General features: G+C 39.1%; 1 protein-coding gene across 3 annotated transcripts in view; it reads left to right on the top strand.

Annotated features, from left to right (window-relative positions):
* The window catches only part of LOC126418929 (coiled-coil domain-containing protein 6), a 61,356-nt gene that overhangs the window by 23,175 nt on the left and 20,612 nt on the right, over positions 1-17,569 (top strand). For all 3 annotated transcript variants that reach the window (XM_050085957.1, XM_050085955.1, XM_050085956.1), the window contains exon 7: positions 7,702-7,829. In XM_050085957.1, coding sequence (XP_049941914.1) covers positions 7,702-7,829 — 128 coding nt within the window. The remainder of the gene's footprint in view (positions 1-7,701; positions 7,830-17,569) is intronic.

The following is a 17,569-nucleotide window of genomic DNA, read 5'->3' as shown; positions in this document are numbered from 1 at the left end:
TCCTTCCCTAACCCGAGCTTGTGCTCCGTCTTTAATGACCTCGTTGTCGACGGGACGTTAAACACCAACCTAACCTAACCTAATGACAGATCCCTACTTTCTGCAGAGGAGACTGATCCACAAGAGTGGATAATACTGAGATATTTTAGGTACTGGTACCACAGACACGTGACTCTCAGCTCTTCCAATACACCTCTTTATCAGTAATCATATGAAACTTAGAAGTATCTATGAAAACATGAAATGAAATGTTTTGAGCACTTACACAATAGCAAGGGTTCTTCTCTCTGCACTGGTGCTTCCGATTTAGTTTCGGAAGTGTACACTGTAGTGTGTTCAAAACTGTCCACATATTTGTGTTTGAAAATGGTCCAAAGGCCATACTAGGAGGCAGCTGTGGCTGAAACAAGGTTTTTGCCAGGTTGGAAGGTAATTAAGCAAGGCCTTAATAAAGTAAAAACACCCTCACAGTGAGGGAACCAGTGAAAAGGAACATCTTTATGTAAGAGAGTGTGAAGTGAGTGGGCCATTGTCTACACCAGGAAGAAATTTATGGTCGTAAGCAGTTGTTCTGCAAGAGGCTTGCAACTCTTTGACTTTTCTAGGATGCGGCAAAGCTTTAATGGCATCGATGTACTGGTGTAGAAGCTTGATGCCAGCATGTGAGACTTCAAAACCAAAATAGAGGATAGGGGGCTGAAATAATTGTGATTTGTCAGAGTTACATGTCAGACCGGCGGCCTGTCGAGTCATGAACAATGCATGAAGGTTCCACAAATGTTCATCTATTGAGGAACCTGAGACCACAGTATCATCCAGGCTGTTAATGTACCCAGCACTGAAGCCGTGAGCTGCTTCAAAAATTGTTGGAAGAGGGCAGGGGCACTAGCTGAGTCACATGGCAGGTGTGGTATTAATATAAACAGAAGGGAGTATTCACTATGAGGACAAGTTTGGGATCATCATCCAGAGGCAGTTGTAAGTAGGCTTTAGCCACAGTTCACAAATAAAACCACAATATAGGTATGACCCAAGTGGATCTCCGCACTAGACACAACAATAACTGAAGCTTGAGTGAACAGTATAAAAACTGTTAGTGACGGCGAACATGCATCCGCTGGACTCTATACGACTAGAATGCTCAAAATTCACAAGGAAGCTAACAATGAATAGCATCAATCTGAAAAATAAATTTTTTTTTAAGAAATAGAGCTTATACTTACTTAAGTTGCTACACACATGCAAGATGCATCTGGGTTTTGAGCTTATTTGAAGGGAAAAGTGCGTCTTACATACGAGCAAATTAATTTTTGGTACATGCCATCATTTGTGGTGTACACTAAAAAGACCACACAGCAGTACTGTAGGTTGCTGCTAGAGGAGCCAAAAGAAAATGAATAAGCCTGGTACTGAAGTTGATATGGATTGTGGCATTTTGTTTTGGCTCCTCTATTGGTATGGTATGGTATGGTGCTGTGGTGTGGGGATTTTAATTTGTACTGGAATTGAGTTGCAGACATGTAGCCACAAGCAAAATGAACTACGTAACTTCTTTAAAGTGATGATAAAAACATTGTTGCTTGTATGTTGCAGTGTTGTAGCTGAGCATTTCTGTCTCTCTCTTTCCTGTGAATCTTTTCTACTGATTTAGCAGTAAATCTAGTGTTGCTATTAGTAAAAAATACGATTTTTGAATATTTCTGTTTGGTTTGAGGTTGATGCAGAACATGTTACAAAATCTGGATATGTTATTTCGTCTCATTTTTTACTGTTTCTGTGTTTTTCCTTTCAGAGAAGAAACTTTCATTAGTGGGTTCATTGTTTATTTCCATGTAGAAAAAATTAGTACAAATGCAAATAAACACGTACTCAACCAGAATGGGTAAAATGTAAAACTTTTTGAACTAGAATGTCTGTTTCTCTGAAGATAGGGAATAGTACAGAGAAGAAATATAGAAAGTTTGGGATTTTGATTAAGCATGAAGGCAGTCACAAAAGATAAAATTTCAAAGCAATGTGTGAACATTTTTCCCATACTAATATGCTGGTACTCCAGGTGTGTGTGTGTGTGTGTGTGTGTGTGTGTGTGTGTGTGTGTGTGTGTGTGTATCGGCTCGGCTCGATGGGGATGGTTTTTAAAGTCTGGTTGACACAAGTTGGCCTCCGTCGATCGCGACAACTCCGATCTGTAACTGTTAAAACAAACTTCTCACTTTGTTTGGTTAGTTTCAGATACTATCTCCCTTTAACAGATATCTGCTTACTGATAGAGCAGCACGCCGAAATGTATAAGCGGCTCTCGCTTATAATTGAAGCAATAGTGTTCGAAGGATGTCTGTCTTCTTTACTGCTACACACAGTGACTGCACCACTTGGTACCGCAACAACTCCCTTTATCTGAAATTTGCAAATGAATGTTCAAACTTAGATAATATGATATCCTGAATTATAAGTTCTACCATTCAAACCGATGCCACATTATAGCCCTACAAGGATGTTGATTTGGGAAGTATTATAGCGTCATTAATGCGGCGCTACGGTGCTAATTCAACAACTCCTACGTCATAAATCCGGAGATAATGTGTTCTCTAAATAAAGTACTGAAAGCGTCGTAATAAAATGTTCAATTACTGTTCACTGTTAATAATGTCACTCAATCACCTTAAGCTTCAACCTTCTATCAAGAAAATAATTATTTCACAGTTACACAATAAAGTTCAATTAAATGATGTAGACGACACAAAGTATTAAAGTTATAACTGAGTTTATTGGAACTTCTGAGTTATCTAACCACTGCACTAGAAAGCACACCGATCTGTAATTCAAGGAATTGAAGCTACGATTTACATCAGCAATTCTGACATTGACTACAGCTTCCAACAACACAGCATACCTGTGAATTCTTCATGATTGTGCGTATATGTTTCCTACTCGAGTCTACTTGTAGACTTTGTCGGCATTTGGTAAATTGTTGTGTCACTCAATGTTCGTGGTGATCACAGAGCATGACGACCAAGTCCCAGAATTGATTAAGTATCAGAAGAGTTAGTTTTCCCTCGGGTATAATATCTTTTCTGTTGTGTGGCAAAACTGTAAATGTTTTACTTTTCTTCAGAACTTTGACTAATACTTGAAAAAACTTTAAAATTCCAGATCGGTCTGAAACAATCTAGTATCGGTCAGTAAGCGTGCTTCTATCAGTGTATACAAGAGAGCAAATTAACATCTCCATTGAAGTTTTTAATTGCAGTCGCAGTGAACTTGCAGCTCGGTGCGGCTACAACTCTTTTCTTGGATAAATGTTATCTCTGATCTCTTTATTTTGCCTGGGGTTTAATCTTCGTAAAGAATATATTTTGAATTCTTTGTTTAGAGTTTCACGCTTCGTAGATTAAGTGATCATCTGATAATCTTTCATTTAGTTCCTTCTGTGGAATAGATGTTTGTTCCCTAGAATTTCTGTTGGTCAAACTTTCAATAGTGTTAATATTTTGTTGCCAGTAGATACTGTCAAGGTTAGGATGACTAATTTTTATATCTTTTGCTGTCAAAAGGGATGTCATTAGGGGCTCTATATTTGGCATGTTATACCGGTTGCTAAAGCATTGCTTTTGTGAAAATATGAAGTCGTACTGTGATATGTACCCCATTTGAAATTCTCCTTCCTTTCCTACCCAGTTACTAGGTTTGTAAAGTGACTTAGTAGTTTGAGGGTAGAATTTTTCATTTACATAATGAAGCTCAGTATAGCACTCTAGGTGTCCAATCTATAGTTTCTGTAGTGATTATTTGATGTGAATAATAAAAGATGAAACATTGTCCCATCTTATCATTTTATCTTCTATTCCAGATTGTTTCTGTAGTGTCTGTGGAGTTGTGGTTATAGGAAGAATGCACTCCCATGCGTTTTTTGTAGTTTATTGGAGATACATGTACATGAAATATACCAAGATAATTGTTGGAGATTTATCTGCTGTCCTCACCAGGATCAGAATAACAGTAATTGATAGTTGGGCATAAAGGGGAGAGGGGATGGTAACCAGGTCACCATTATGTGCCAGCTCAAAGTGGCTCTGATAGCAGCAGCTGTGCGATTCCATACGGAGTATGTTGATAGATTCCCCATTAACATGCAGTATTGAATCCACTCTGCAAGAACTTAGTTCTCGTCACATTTTCCATAAAAGAAGCGTACCACACTGAGGAACGAAGCATATAAGGTCATATCACAATAATTATTTTGTGGACTGTAATCTCATCAGCAACTGACAGGTGACTGACAGCTAGGGTAGGAGAATGAATACTGTGCACAGGGTAGAAGGTGTGACCAAACTCTGGCTCTGGTTGTTGCTATGGTAGTGGTCCTGTAAACAAGTAGCTGTCAAGTTGTTCTGATACATGTATAATGCAGCTGTTCTGAATTTACCATGCAGCTGTTCTGAATTTACCATGCAGCTTGTTTTTATAACAAAAAGTGAGCCAAGTATGGTATGAAAATACCTATTAGGCTGTGCTGTAGATCAGTCTGGAAAAGAATGATATTTCATTCAAACTGGAGACACACATTGATAGTATACCTTGAAAATAATGTATTAGTTGGCACAATTACTCTGAATTCGAAACAAAATTAGCCATCAGTGATCAACCTCAAATCATAAAATAGATGCTGTGGTTCACTACCACCATTGGGGAAAACAGTCATTTCCGCAGTGATGGTAGTGAACCATGGCATCTGTTTTATGATCTGAGGTTGGCTGTGGCAGCTGAAAACAATAGCTTTGGTTTCCAAATGAGTGTTATTGTGCAGAATAATACAGATCAGTCTGTTCCTGCAACATTTATTTTGCATTCGCGTGTCTATGCTTTGCTACCTCACAATCAGATTGTCAACTTCCAACATAACCTAGACCTTGGACTATACTACAAATCATTCTGTCACCTCCATCAAGATTTCAGGAGAGAGAATGCTATCACACTGTTGCCTGTAATTATGGTTGTTGAAAGGGAGGTATTTGTCCCTTTTTTTTTTTTTTTTTTTTTTTTTTTTTTTTTTTTCTCCTTACTGTAGCTGAACTTACTTAGATAGGAAAATAAAATACTGTCAATAAAGTAGAAAAAACATAATGTTGTCTTTGCAGCATTTCTACATGAATCGTAAAAACCCAAAAAAGTGATTTGCCTAGTACAAAAGATGGGCAAAAATACGGAATCACCAAAAGCACAATACATTATCAAGCTTAATATGGTGTAGGAAATCCGTTAGCACTCCAAAGAGCTTCTGCTCGTCTCAGAATGGATACATGTAGGTCCTCTCTCGTGTAGGAGAGAGTGGTGGGTGATGTAAAACAAAACTCTGGATCATCTGGAGCAATTTCAACCAAATTTTGAGCATACATGACTTATTGTTATAACTAGTTGCATGAAAACGCTGTGTTGGTGGTATACTTCTACCATCCCTTGGATGGAAGCAGTCATGAGAAGCCATGACACAAAACAAATATTCAGTGGCAACATTGATATTGCATTTATACTTTCGGGGTGACTAGGCTCATTGATGTTGGCCCTAGTGATGGTTTCTACGAAACTTGGCACCTGTAACACTTGACATTTGGAAAAAAATACTGTGACAGAAAGACAACTCTAGCACTCTTACAGCTAATGTGGCGGTGAAAAGAGGTGACATAAAAGAATGCATCAGAAATGCTTGGAGCAACTTCAACCAAATTTGTATATACATGGCTCATTTTTTATACAACAGTACTGTGAATAAAATACTGCACTACCCCATAGGATTGCAGGTGAGGATGCGAAGGGGTGATGTGAAAATATTTGAAAACGGTCTGTTGATATTTCTTCCTTGTACATAGTTGACTTGGAATACCTCAAAAGAATGTAGTGCAATCCGTGACTCTTGTTGCTCAATGTGCCAACCAGGTCGGGAAAAGCACTTTGCAACCAAGCCCAAAATTTGCTCGGGCCAAAACTGTGTGTTAAAAAGACCACACCCAATTATAGAGCTGCGACTTCGATGTGCGAGCCACCTATTGCTTGAAAACCTTCTCATTTATTGTGAGAACAATGTATAAATGCCGCACTACCTGTACCTTGTCGGATGGTGCATTCTGTTGTCAGTTTATAGAATTATTTTGAAACAAACATTAGTGAACTTAAAAGCTGTTGTCACAAATGGATGAGTCAATATGATCACATTGGTGTAATTTCATGTGTTTATGCATTATTTTGCAGTTTGCTGTAATTCTGGTACAAATAAGTCACATTCATTGAATGGGCAAGAAATTTTGGAAGCTCAAGAGGGAAAAATAACTCACCTTACACCATAGAGACCTAAAGCACACTGTTGTCAGCCCCATACTGAAGTGAATATCGGAGAAATCAATGAGACAGCTTTTCTGTAATGTTCATATATACAGTGTGGGCTTACAGCACAGATAATTGACTCACCATAAAAACATAGGATGTCAGAAACTTGCATAAATGCTATACTGTCAGAATTGACGATGATGTGCTTTAGACCCTTTTGCTTCTCAGTGCGTCAATTATGTAGTTCATAGTTAACAGGCATTGCAAATTATGGTGATGTAAAAGCATGTTCAATATGCTCAAAAAGAAAAAAATCCTTGAAACTACAAAGAAAACACAAAATAAAGTAATTGAACTTTGAACAAAGCTATATATTTTGTGTGGTTAAATGAGCTGCTGTAATTGTAATGTTACCTGTTTCGTAATAATGTAAGTTCAGAATGGATTCCCTGTCAGTAAATAAATGAAAGTTGAGTTTCTTCATTTATATTCATAATTAATACTACATCTAAGTGTGGTATTTTGGAATAGTTTCTAAGACACGTTTCATCATAAGTATTGAAAGTAGTTCTCCAGGAACTGAGAACTTGTCGCTGAAGCAGCGGTCATTTTGTATTTCATATAAAGTATACTGAGGTGATAAAAGTTATGAGATATCTCCTAATATTGTGTTGGACCTCCTTTTGTCTGGCATAGTGTAACAACTTGACATGAAATGAACTCGAGTTGTAGGAAGTGCCATTCAGAAATATTGAGCCATGTCTTCAGGCCATCAGAGGTCAAAATATGGTCCAGTCAAGTACATAACAATGAAAGAGTTATTCAAATTATTTGAAAAAAAGATTTGTTGGGAGCAAATCTCCTGCATTTTTCTTCTAATATGTGAGTGAGTGAGTGGGTGTTGTGTGTTCTGCATTGCTTTTATTGCAAACTGTTCAATGCCTTCACCTTTTGCTGTATAGTCCTCCCTGTGTGGAATGCTTCTGTTATCAGCAGAGCAAGGATTTCTTTAGTTTCCTTATCAACACACAGTATTGAAAGTATTTTGCAGTTAATGCCACATAATATCGACTATCCTTGGGAATTTACCTGCATTGCCCATCGTGTTAGATTCCACAAGTATAAAGGTCTTTGTACAGTATTAATACTTGGAAGTCATTTTTAACAATATCTTCTTGTTCATGTTATAACAAATATAATTTTTCCCATTACTACGAAATAGTGACACAATCACAGCCTTAAATTTCACTCGCCTTTCCATTAATAAGTCTTTTTTTTATGCTAATATGTATAATACTTACCTTGCCATATGTGTGTGTGTGGCAGCAGTTTAAAAAAATAGACCAAGTATGTATATGAAAGTATCGGGATATCCTGCAGTCTAGAGATGGAGGAAGAGCGGCACTACAACGAGATCGCTATGTCGGGAGGCAACGTGCGGTCTCGCACCGTGTCCAGTCCTGTACCGTACACACCCTCGCCGAGCTCGTCACGCCCACTCAGTCCAGGTATGCCTATTTCCTATTGCAGAAACTAAATTTGGTGCTTTTTTATATTATTTTCTTTCCATTTTCTGTATGCAGCTATGTTGGTGTCATGAGCTTTGTGAGTGTAGAATGCAGTGGTAAGTATTTGTTAATAAGCCTTCCAATATTGACACAGTCTTCTATTTTGGAAGAAACATCCGTAAAGTTGCTTATAGCAGAAAAACAGCCATTCAGGGCTCGGAACCAGAAAGTTTGCTGGAGACTCGGTAGGAAGAGGAAATTAGGCCATTAGATGGTGTAGTGGCTGTGACTAGTTATTAATACATGGTTAAGTATTGCATCACTTGAAAGATGAAATTAGCCTATGACCCAGCTAACTAGAGTTCAAAGAACACGTATGTCATTTCTTGGTTCTTGGATTTTCTCATAAATATTGAAGATGCATAATGATTTTTTTGTCTGCATGCACCAGAATAAAAATTGCAGTTGCAGTGCAACTTTCAGGAAGAAATGTGATTCACGTGCATGTGACAGTGTAAGAGAATCAAGGGGGACAGAGACATGGTTCACTGTATGTGGGGACTTAAACATTACATTTAATGGCCAGGATTGTGGGCGGGAGGAGAATACGGAAATTATACTGTAATGGAAACACACAGGTGGATTAAAAGCTGTTGTAGCTGTAAAAAAAAAAAAAAAAAAAAATATCTACTTGGTGTCCACAAATAGTGTTGAATGTTCTCCAGTAAACACAGTGTATGCCTGGAGGAGCTTTCAGCTTAAAGAGAATTTCATTTATATTTGAATTTTATAAATCTGTGCAAGATCAAAATGAGGCAGACTTTACTGGGAGTGAACCATTTGTACATAAGATTTCATCTAAATTTTTGTTGTTGCCAATCACATGGAAATTATCATTCCACATTGTTGTGGGTTGCCGAAGGTTAGTGGCAGTCACTGAATATCAAGAGGTAAATTTTCCCATCAAGGCAACAATCCATCAAACCTTCGTCTATCAATATGCCTCTTGTACTAGTCCGTCAGACCATCTGAAACTCGTACCTTTTTATTTTGGGGTATTCTAAGACAGTTTTTCACACCACTCTGTACTCATATTGTTATGGAACCTTTTGTTTTCATGGTAACAACTACACCCAGTGTACTCACTTGATGTATTCTAATCTTTCCTCCTGTTCAGTATTACCATCTGCAGCTCCCTCTGGTACCATGGAAGTTACTCACCTCTGGTACCATGGAAATTATTCGCAGAATCAATCATCCTGTCTATTCTGTAGAAAAACATAGATTGCTACTTGCCGTAAAGAAGACACGTCAAGATGCAGACAGGCACGATTAAATGACACTCACGTATAGCTTTCACTCACGTATAGCTTTCAGCCACAGCCTTTGTCACCCACACACCCCTCATGCACGCATGACTGCCAACTTCAACATCTCGGGCCGGAATGCAACATGATGTGGGATGGTAGCAGCAATCTGAACGGTGAGGTGAAGGGGAAGGGATAGTAGTGTATGGGTGGGTGGGGGGGTGGGGGGGAGATATAGATAGATAGATAGATAGATAGAGAGAGAGAGAGAGAGAGAGAGAGAGAGAGAGAGAGAGAGAGAGAGACAGACACTGCTTGGTGGATGGTGAAGGGACTAGCTGCCAACAGGTGCAGTGTCAGGAGATTGTGGAGCAGGTAGGTGTGGGGAAAAAAGGAGAGGAGTGAGGAAAGATAGGTGGATGCATTCTCAGAGGGATACAAATAGAGTGGGAGATGAGAATGGGAAGGAGACGTTACTGTAGGTTGAGGCTGGGATAATCACGGGAATGGAGAATGTGTTGTAAGGATAACTCCCATCTGCCTCCACCCAACAGTCGTTCCCCCCTCCCCCCGTCCTATCATGTCCTCCCCATTCTCGTCTCCCACCCTGTTTATTTGCAGCCCTCTCCCAAATCATCTGCCCATCTTTCCCCACTCCTCTCCTTCCACCCCCCTCCCCCCCTCCCCCCCTCCACCCCACCATCTCTGCCCCACATACTCCTGACACTGCACTCGTCGGCAGTCTAGTCCCTGCACACTCCACTAGGCAACATTCATCTCTCTCCCCCAACTGTACACTACTATCCTCTTCACCTTCCCCTTCAGACTGCTGCTTGCATCCCATGCGATGTTGCTTTCTGGCACGAGATGCTGGAGTTGGCTCTACCTGGAGTTTCCATTGTTTTATCCTGTCTATTCTTGCAGTTAAAATATGAAATGGATAGATGGTTACTCACCTCACACCATGAGACACTGAGTAGCAAACAGGCACTCTGGAAAGAGACTTATTTATGTCAGCTATTGGAGCCAGTCCTATGCCAGATTTCCTCTAGTTAGAGTTTCGCACATTCAGGTTTAATACTCAGATCTGCTGAGGACCTCCACATTTCCTATCTTACCAGTTCACTTCAGTATCTGTAAACCATATCTGCCACCCCCTCCCCCCCCCCCCCCCTTACACACACCTTGAAGTATATCTACAGTAGCTGGACATGAAATGGTGGGAGTATTTGAGAAGGGAAGATGTTGTTGTGGTCTTCAGTCCTGAGACTGGTTTGATGCAGCTCTCCATGCTACTCTATCCTGTGCAAGCTTTTTCATCTCCCAGTACCTACTGCAACCTACATCCTTCTGAATCTGCTTAGTGTATTCATCTCTTGGTCTCCCTCTACGATTTTTACCCCCCACGCTGCCCTCCAATACTAAATTGGTGATCCCTTGATGCCTCAGAACATGTCCTACCAACCGATCCCTTCTTCTGGTCAAGTTGTGCCACAAACTTCTCCCCAATCCTATTCAATACTTCCTCATTAGTTATGTGATCTACCCATTTAATCTTCAGCATTCTTCTGTAGCACCACATTTCGAAAGCTTCTATTCTCTTCTTGTCCAAACTATTTATCGTCCATGTTTCACTTCCATACATGGCTACACTCCATACGAATACTTTCAGAAATGACTTCCTGACACTTAAATCAATACTGGATGTTAACAAATTTCTCTTCTTCATAAACGCTTTCCTTGCCATTGCCAGCCTACATTTTATATCCTCTCTACTTCGACCATCATCAGTTATTTTGCTCCCCAAATAGCAGAACTCCTTTACTACTTTAAGTGCCTCATTTCCTAATCTAATTCCCTCAGCATCACCCGACTTAGTGCGACTACATTCCATTATCCATGTTTTGCTTTTGTTGATGTTCATCTTATATCCTCCTTTCAAGACACTGTCCATTCCATTCAACTGCTCTTCCAAGTCCTTTGCTGTCTCTGACAGAATTACAATGTCATCAGCGAACCTCAATGTTTTTATTTCTTCTCCATGAATTTTAATACCTACTCCGAATTTTTCTTTTGTTTCCTTTACTGCTTGCTCAATATACAGATTGAGCAACATCGGGGAGAGGCTACAACCCTGTCTCACTCCCTTCCCAACCACTGCTTCCCTTTCATGTCCCTCGACTCTTATAACTGCCATCTGGTTTCTGTACAAATTGTAAATAGCCTTTCGCTCCCTGTATTTTACCCCTGCCACCTTTAGAATTTGAAAGAGAGTATTCCAGTCAACATTGTCAAAAGCTTTCTCTAAGTCTACAAATGCTAGAAACGTAGGTTTGCCTTTCCTTAATCTTTCTTCTAAGATAAGTTGTAAGGTCAGTATTGCCTCACGTGTTCCAGTGTTTCTACGGAATCCAAACTGATCTTCCCCGAGGTTGGCTTCTACTAGTTTTTCCATTCGTCTGTAAAGAATTCGTGTTAGTATTTTGCAGCTGTGACTTATTAAGCTGATAGTTGGGTAATTTTCACATCTGTCAACACCTGCTTTCTTTGGGATTGGAATTATTATATTCTTCTTGAAGTCTGAGGGTATTTCGCCTGTTTCATACATCTTGCTCACCAGATGGTAGAGTTTCGTCAGGACTGGCTCTCCCACGGCCGTCAGTAGTTCCAATGGAATATTGTCTACTCCGGGGGCCTTGTTTCGACTCAGGTCTTTCAGTGCTCTGTCAAGCTCTTCACGCAGTATCATATCTCCCATTTCATCTTCATCTACATCCTCTTCCATTTCCATAATATTGTCCTCAAGTACATCGCCCTTGTATAGACCCTCTACATACTCCTTCCACCTTTCTGCTTTCCCTTCTTTGCTTAGAACTGGGTTTCCATCTGAGCTCTTGATATTCATACAAGTCGTTCTCTTATCTCCAAAGGTCTCTTTAATTTTCCTGTAGGCGGTATCTATCTTACCCCTAGTGAGATAGGCCTCTACATCCTTACATTTGTCCTCTAGCCATCCCTGCTTAGCCATTTTGCACTTCCTGTCGATCTCATTTTTGAGACGTTTGTATTCCTTTTTGCCTGTTTCACTTACTGCATTTTTATATTTTCTCCTTTCATCAATTAAATTCAGTATTTCTTCTGTTACCCAAGGATTTCTACTAGCCCTCGTCTTTTTACCTACTTGATCCTCTGCTGCCTTCACTACTTCATCCCTCACAGCTACCCATTCTTCTTCTACTGTATTTATTTCCCCCATTCCTGTCAATTGCTCCCTTATGCTCTCCCTGAATCTCTGTACAACCTCTGGTTCTTTTAGTTTATCCAGGTCCCATCTCCCTAAATTCCCACCTTTTTGCAGTTTCTTCAGTTTTAATCTACAGGTCATAACCAATAGATTGTGGTCAGAGTCCACATCTTCCCCTGGAAATGTCTTACAATTTAAAACCTGGTTCCTAAATCTCTGTCTTACCATTATATAATCTATCTGATACTTTTTAGTATCTCCAGGGTTCTTCCATGTATACAACCTTCTTTCATGATTCTTAAACCAAGTGTTAGTTATGATTATGTTGTGCTCTGTGCAAAATTCTACAAGGCGGCTTCCTCTTTCATTTCTGTCCCCCAATCCATATTCACCTACTATGTTTCCTTCTCTCCCTTTTCCTACACTCGAATTCCAGTCACCTATGACTATTCAATTTTCGTCTCCCTTCACAATCTGAATAATTTCTTTTATTTCATCATACATTTCTTCAATTTCTTCGTCATCTGCAGAGCTAGTTGGCATATAAACTTGTACTACTGTAGTAGGCGTGGGCTTCGTATCTATCTTGGCCACAATAATGCGTTCACTATGCTGTTTGTAGTAGCTTACCCGCATTCCTATTTTCCTATTCATTATTAAACCTACTCCTGCATTACCCCTATTTGATTTTGTGTTTATAACCCTGTAGTCACCTGACCAGAAGTCTTGTTCCTCCTGCCACCGAACTTCACTAATTCCCACTATATCTAACTTCAACCTATCCATTTCCCTTTTTAAATTTTCTAACCTACCTGCCCGATTAAGGGATCTGACATTCCACGCTCCGATCCATAGAATGCCAGTTTTCTTTCTCCTGATAATGACATCCTCTTGAGTAGTCCCCGCCCGGAGATCCGAATGGGGGACTATTTTACCTCCGGAATATTTTACCCAAGAGGACGCCATCATCATGTAATCATACAGTAAAGCTGCATGCCCTCGGGAAAAATTACGGCTGTAGTTTCCCTTTGCTTTCAGCCGTTCGCAGTACCAGCACAGCAAGGCCGTTTTGGTTATTGCTACAAGGCCAGATCAGTCAATCATCCAGACTGTTGCCCTTGCAACTACTGAAAAGGCTGCTGCCCCTCTTCAGGAACCACACATTTGTCTGGCCTCTCAACAGATACCCCTCCGTTGTGGTTGCACCTACGGTACGGCTGTCTGTATCGCTGAGGCACACAAGCCTCCCCACCAACGGCAAGGTCCATGGTTCATGGGGGGGGGGGGGGGGGGGGAGGGGGAAGGGAAGATATCATAGAATAAATTGTTGGTAATCATGCTACAAGAATGGTTCAGTTTGACTGATTCTTCTTTGGGAAAGGGGAGGGCATTTGTTGTGTTGGTGTTGTCCGGCCCCTCCTCCTCTCTGGTTGCATGGTCATTCCACATCAAAGGGACCAGGGGTCCCCACTCAGCTATCTCCAAATCCAATGAAACTTGGTCTGAAGGTTCTATATAGTCTTTGATGCTTACATATCAAATTTTAGTTAAGTATCTTCGGTGGTTGAATTTTCAGGGGATTTTAGAGAGGCTACTCACCTTCGCATCATGTACGCAGGTGCAATTGTGCCAGGTTTGCTAGGGTGTTTTTTTTAAGTTCTAGCACACATGTGGTCATTTGCTTTAGCATATAGTGACAACTTTTTAGACTGAATCACACCGTGACGAAAATTTAGGATTTAATCACACCTAAATACAGATACAAGCCTCTCAAGTGGCAAAAAAATTCGCCATGTATTCTGAGAGCCAAGGTTTGACTAAGCTCTGCTACTTTTCATATGAACCAACCACACCAAAACTTCAGAGGGTTATTCCTATATATGATGTCTATATATGGGTTTGATTTAACTAACATTGGATGCTTAGCAGAAAAGATATGCATCTACAGAGTTGGCCAAAATCTTCTGCATGCAAATTTTAGGGTATTTTTGGGGGCAATACCTCAACTGTGTCTTGTTCAATCCTCTTTTCCTTGCCGCAACCTGAAAGAACAGCCTTGGCGCTTTCAAAGGTATTGTTTAATTTCTTGCTCTAGCATATTGATGGGTAAAAATACATTTCAAAAGTTATTATTTTAGCACTTCAAGAAAATTGAAAAGTGCAGTATTTTGCTCATTAAGTCCCACAGTTAATTTTTTTGAGTACATAAATCAGTTTCAAACATTAACATGTGCTGTAAACCAAGTATAATACACAACACAGCAAATTTACAAAACAAAGACACTAAATAGCCAGTTTCATTTTTGGTTAAATTTTGCCAAGGACAAATTGGGGAAAACTGTATTGTCATCGTGATGATGGTGATTGTGCTTCTAAAGACATGAAAATATTTTGCTCAGGAATCCAGCATGTGTCTTTAGCAGTTGGCCAGTGGAAGGAACGAGCAGAATGCTGATGAGGACATATTCTTGTTCATGTGAAATATGCTATTAACTTTATTTGAAAGGCATGGACAGCAACGATATCATGATGGAGACAGTCGCTGATCATACAAATGCTAATACTCTGACATTCCTTTGCCACCAAATTAGTTAACAAATGGATATAATGTGGCCTGACTGTTTCCCAATGAAATCCTTGCACAGCATCTTCAACAAATGAATAGTTCTCCGCAAAGTACATCAATACAATTAATTCATTTTATGTAAGATTTCTTTTTTGCTGTTTAAGATAGAAACTTTAGTGTTTTGTCACTAAGTGAGGGCTTTTCTTAAACCAGTAATTTTCAAAATCAGTGTCTCCATGAAATTTTCAACAGTTCTGACTTGTCTCCAATGTGTGTGCGTGTATCAGTATGGACCTATTTTTGGTATTACAGTGTTTCTTCAGGGTCATAGTCTTTAAAAGCATCTTCGAGAAAAGCCTGTAGTTGTATTTTTTCTGGGTATTCCTCACAAAGTTGCAGCATACAATCTTTTGATTCCAAACTGCATACAGTTTTTTTCCCTCAAAACCTTGTAGTCATCTTGGATGGATGTTTGTGAAGCCAACATTAATTTGACACTTTGACGAGTTGCAAATACACATTGAATGTGATCCAGAAGCACCAACTGTAGTTCACTGTTTCAGCCTGAACTCACAAAATTTTGAGAAGCTTAGATGATAACTATATTGCTTACAATAACCAATGAACATTTCTTCCAGGCTTCAAAGGAGGAGCTGTTTCTGCTTGTGAATCTTTTTCCCATTTATTTTTACTGCAATACAATCCTTTTAGCTTTGGCATAAACAAGAAAACTCATCTCAAAAAACAAAAAGTGAGGACATTTTGTTTTATTTCATCATTGAGCCTTTTCCCTTTTCAGTTTGCATGTGTTGCCAAAATCCCATCTTCTATCTTTTGTTTCCTAGAGTTGTGTAAATGTAAAATGTGATTTATTAGTCTCATTACAAGCATTGTACAGATCATATGATCTGTTGTTCAGGAGACATGTCAAGTTTAGCAAAAATGTAATGTATAATGATTTACAGAAATTATTTGTACACTATTTTAAGAGTAATGCCAATAAATGCAACACTGCAGTATGTACTATAAATTAACAGTTTACCAATTTCCTTTGTTGTACACAGACAGCACTGCAGTATTAGCTATAGATTTTTATTGTTCAAAGTGTCGGACTGCCTTCCATGAATTCTTCAATGATGTACTAACATTTCTCTATTACAATATGTTGGAGTAAACTTTTCAATGAACCAAGGTCCGTTGTTAATATGTTTCTTCCTTTTAATTTGTTATATATTTTTAGCCCCATGTACAGTGCTGTCAGAGCATAAAGCTTTAAGTGGTGCAAAGGAAGTTTGAAGTTTTCCTTGTGACGAGTACTGTAGCTATGCTTAAAATGGAACTTTTCAAGATTATGTTGATTATTATGTACAAAAATCAAAATTTCGAAGATGTACAATGAATCAAAAATTCAAAAATGTACAATGAAGTAATTGTTAGTATTTTTAATTTCTTGAACAATGAGTGGCATGACCCACTTTTGTGGGCAGCATACATGTTTCTAATGATTTTCTTCTGAAGAATTAGCCTTGTACTGCTTCCAGAGTTTTCCCAGAAAATTATCCCATACCAAATAACAGATACAAAATAACTATGGTAGACTGTCTTTCTTGTGTCCGTATCAGTGGCACCAGATAAAATGAACATTGCAAAAGCTAGGGAATTCATTTGCCAGGAAGTCTGTGTGTGTCTTCCAGTTTAAACTTTTGTCAAGGTTTAGGCCCAAGAATTTCATGTGGCTCACTTCTGTCATCAGTTGATTATTATGGCCTATTTGTACAGTACATATTGCTGGACAATTTAGAGATAAATTGCATTATCTGAGTCTTAGTGACATTGAGCTTTAGTCCATTTGTATGCAACCAGAATTCCAGTTTCCCCAGAACATTTTCTGTACTATCCTGAATCGTTCCTATTGTATCATTTTCTATCAGGACTGAGGTGTCATCTGTGAACAAGACTGAATGAGCATCAATATTTAATGGTAAATCATTTATATACAGCAAGAACAGGTAAGAACCCAGTATTGAACCCTGTGGAACTCCTTGGGAAATTGTTTTCCATTCAGAGTGGTAGTTAACTGAATTTGATGTTAAAATAGCTCTTTGTTTACTTTCTGTCACATAAGAGTTGGATCCCTGTAATGCAGTATCTTCGATCCCATAGATCTTCAGTTTGTGAAGTAATAATAAGTGGTTAACAGAGTCAAAGGCTTTTGTTAGATCACAGAATATTCCTGAGACTTTTGTACTCTGGTCTAGTGATGTGCTTATTTTTTCTGTAAATATTTATGGTGCTTTTTCCTGTTTGAAAACCAAACTGATTTTTACAAATAATGTTATTTACTGTAAGGAACTGTTCTATGTGTTTTGCCACAAGTTTTTCAAATATTTTAGAAAAAAGAGAAAGGAGAGAGATAGGCCGGTAGTTTCCCACATCATATGGTGATCCCTTTTTAAATAATGCCATCTCTCTGCACATTTTAGGACATCTGGGAAAGACCCATGTTCACAGAGCTGATTTACAATAATAGTCAGTGGGTATGAAGCAATATGGTGTACTGCCTTTATTACCATGGAAGGTATTCCATCCCATCCAGCTAAATTTTTGTTTTTTAATGATAATA

The sequence above is a fragment of the Schistocerca serialis genome, chromosome 9, assembly GCF_023864345.2.
Source record: "Schistocerca serialis cubense isolate TAMUIC-IGC-003099 chromosome 9, iqSchSeri2.2, whole genome shotgun sequence".
Taxonomy (NCBI): domain Eukaryota; kingdom Metazoa; phylum Arthropoda; class Insecta; order Orthoptera; family Acrididae; genus Schistocerca; species Schistocerca serialis.
This window is presented reverse-complemented; position numbering and strand designations above follow the sequence as displayed.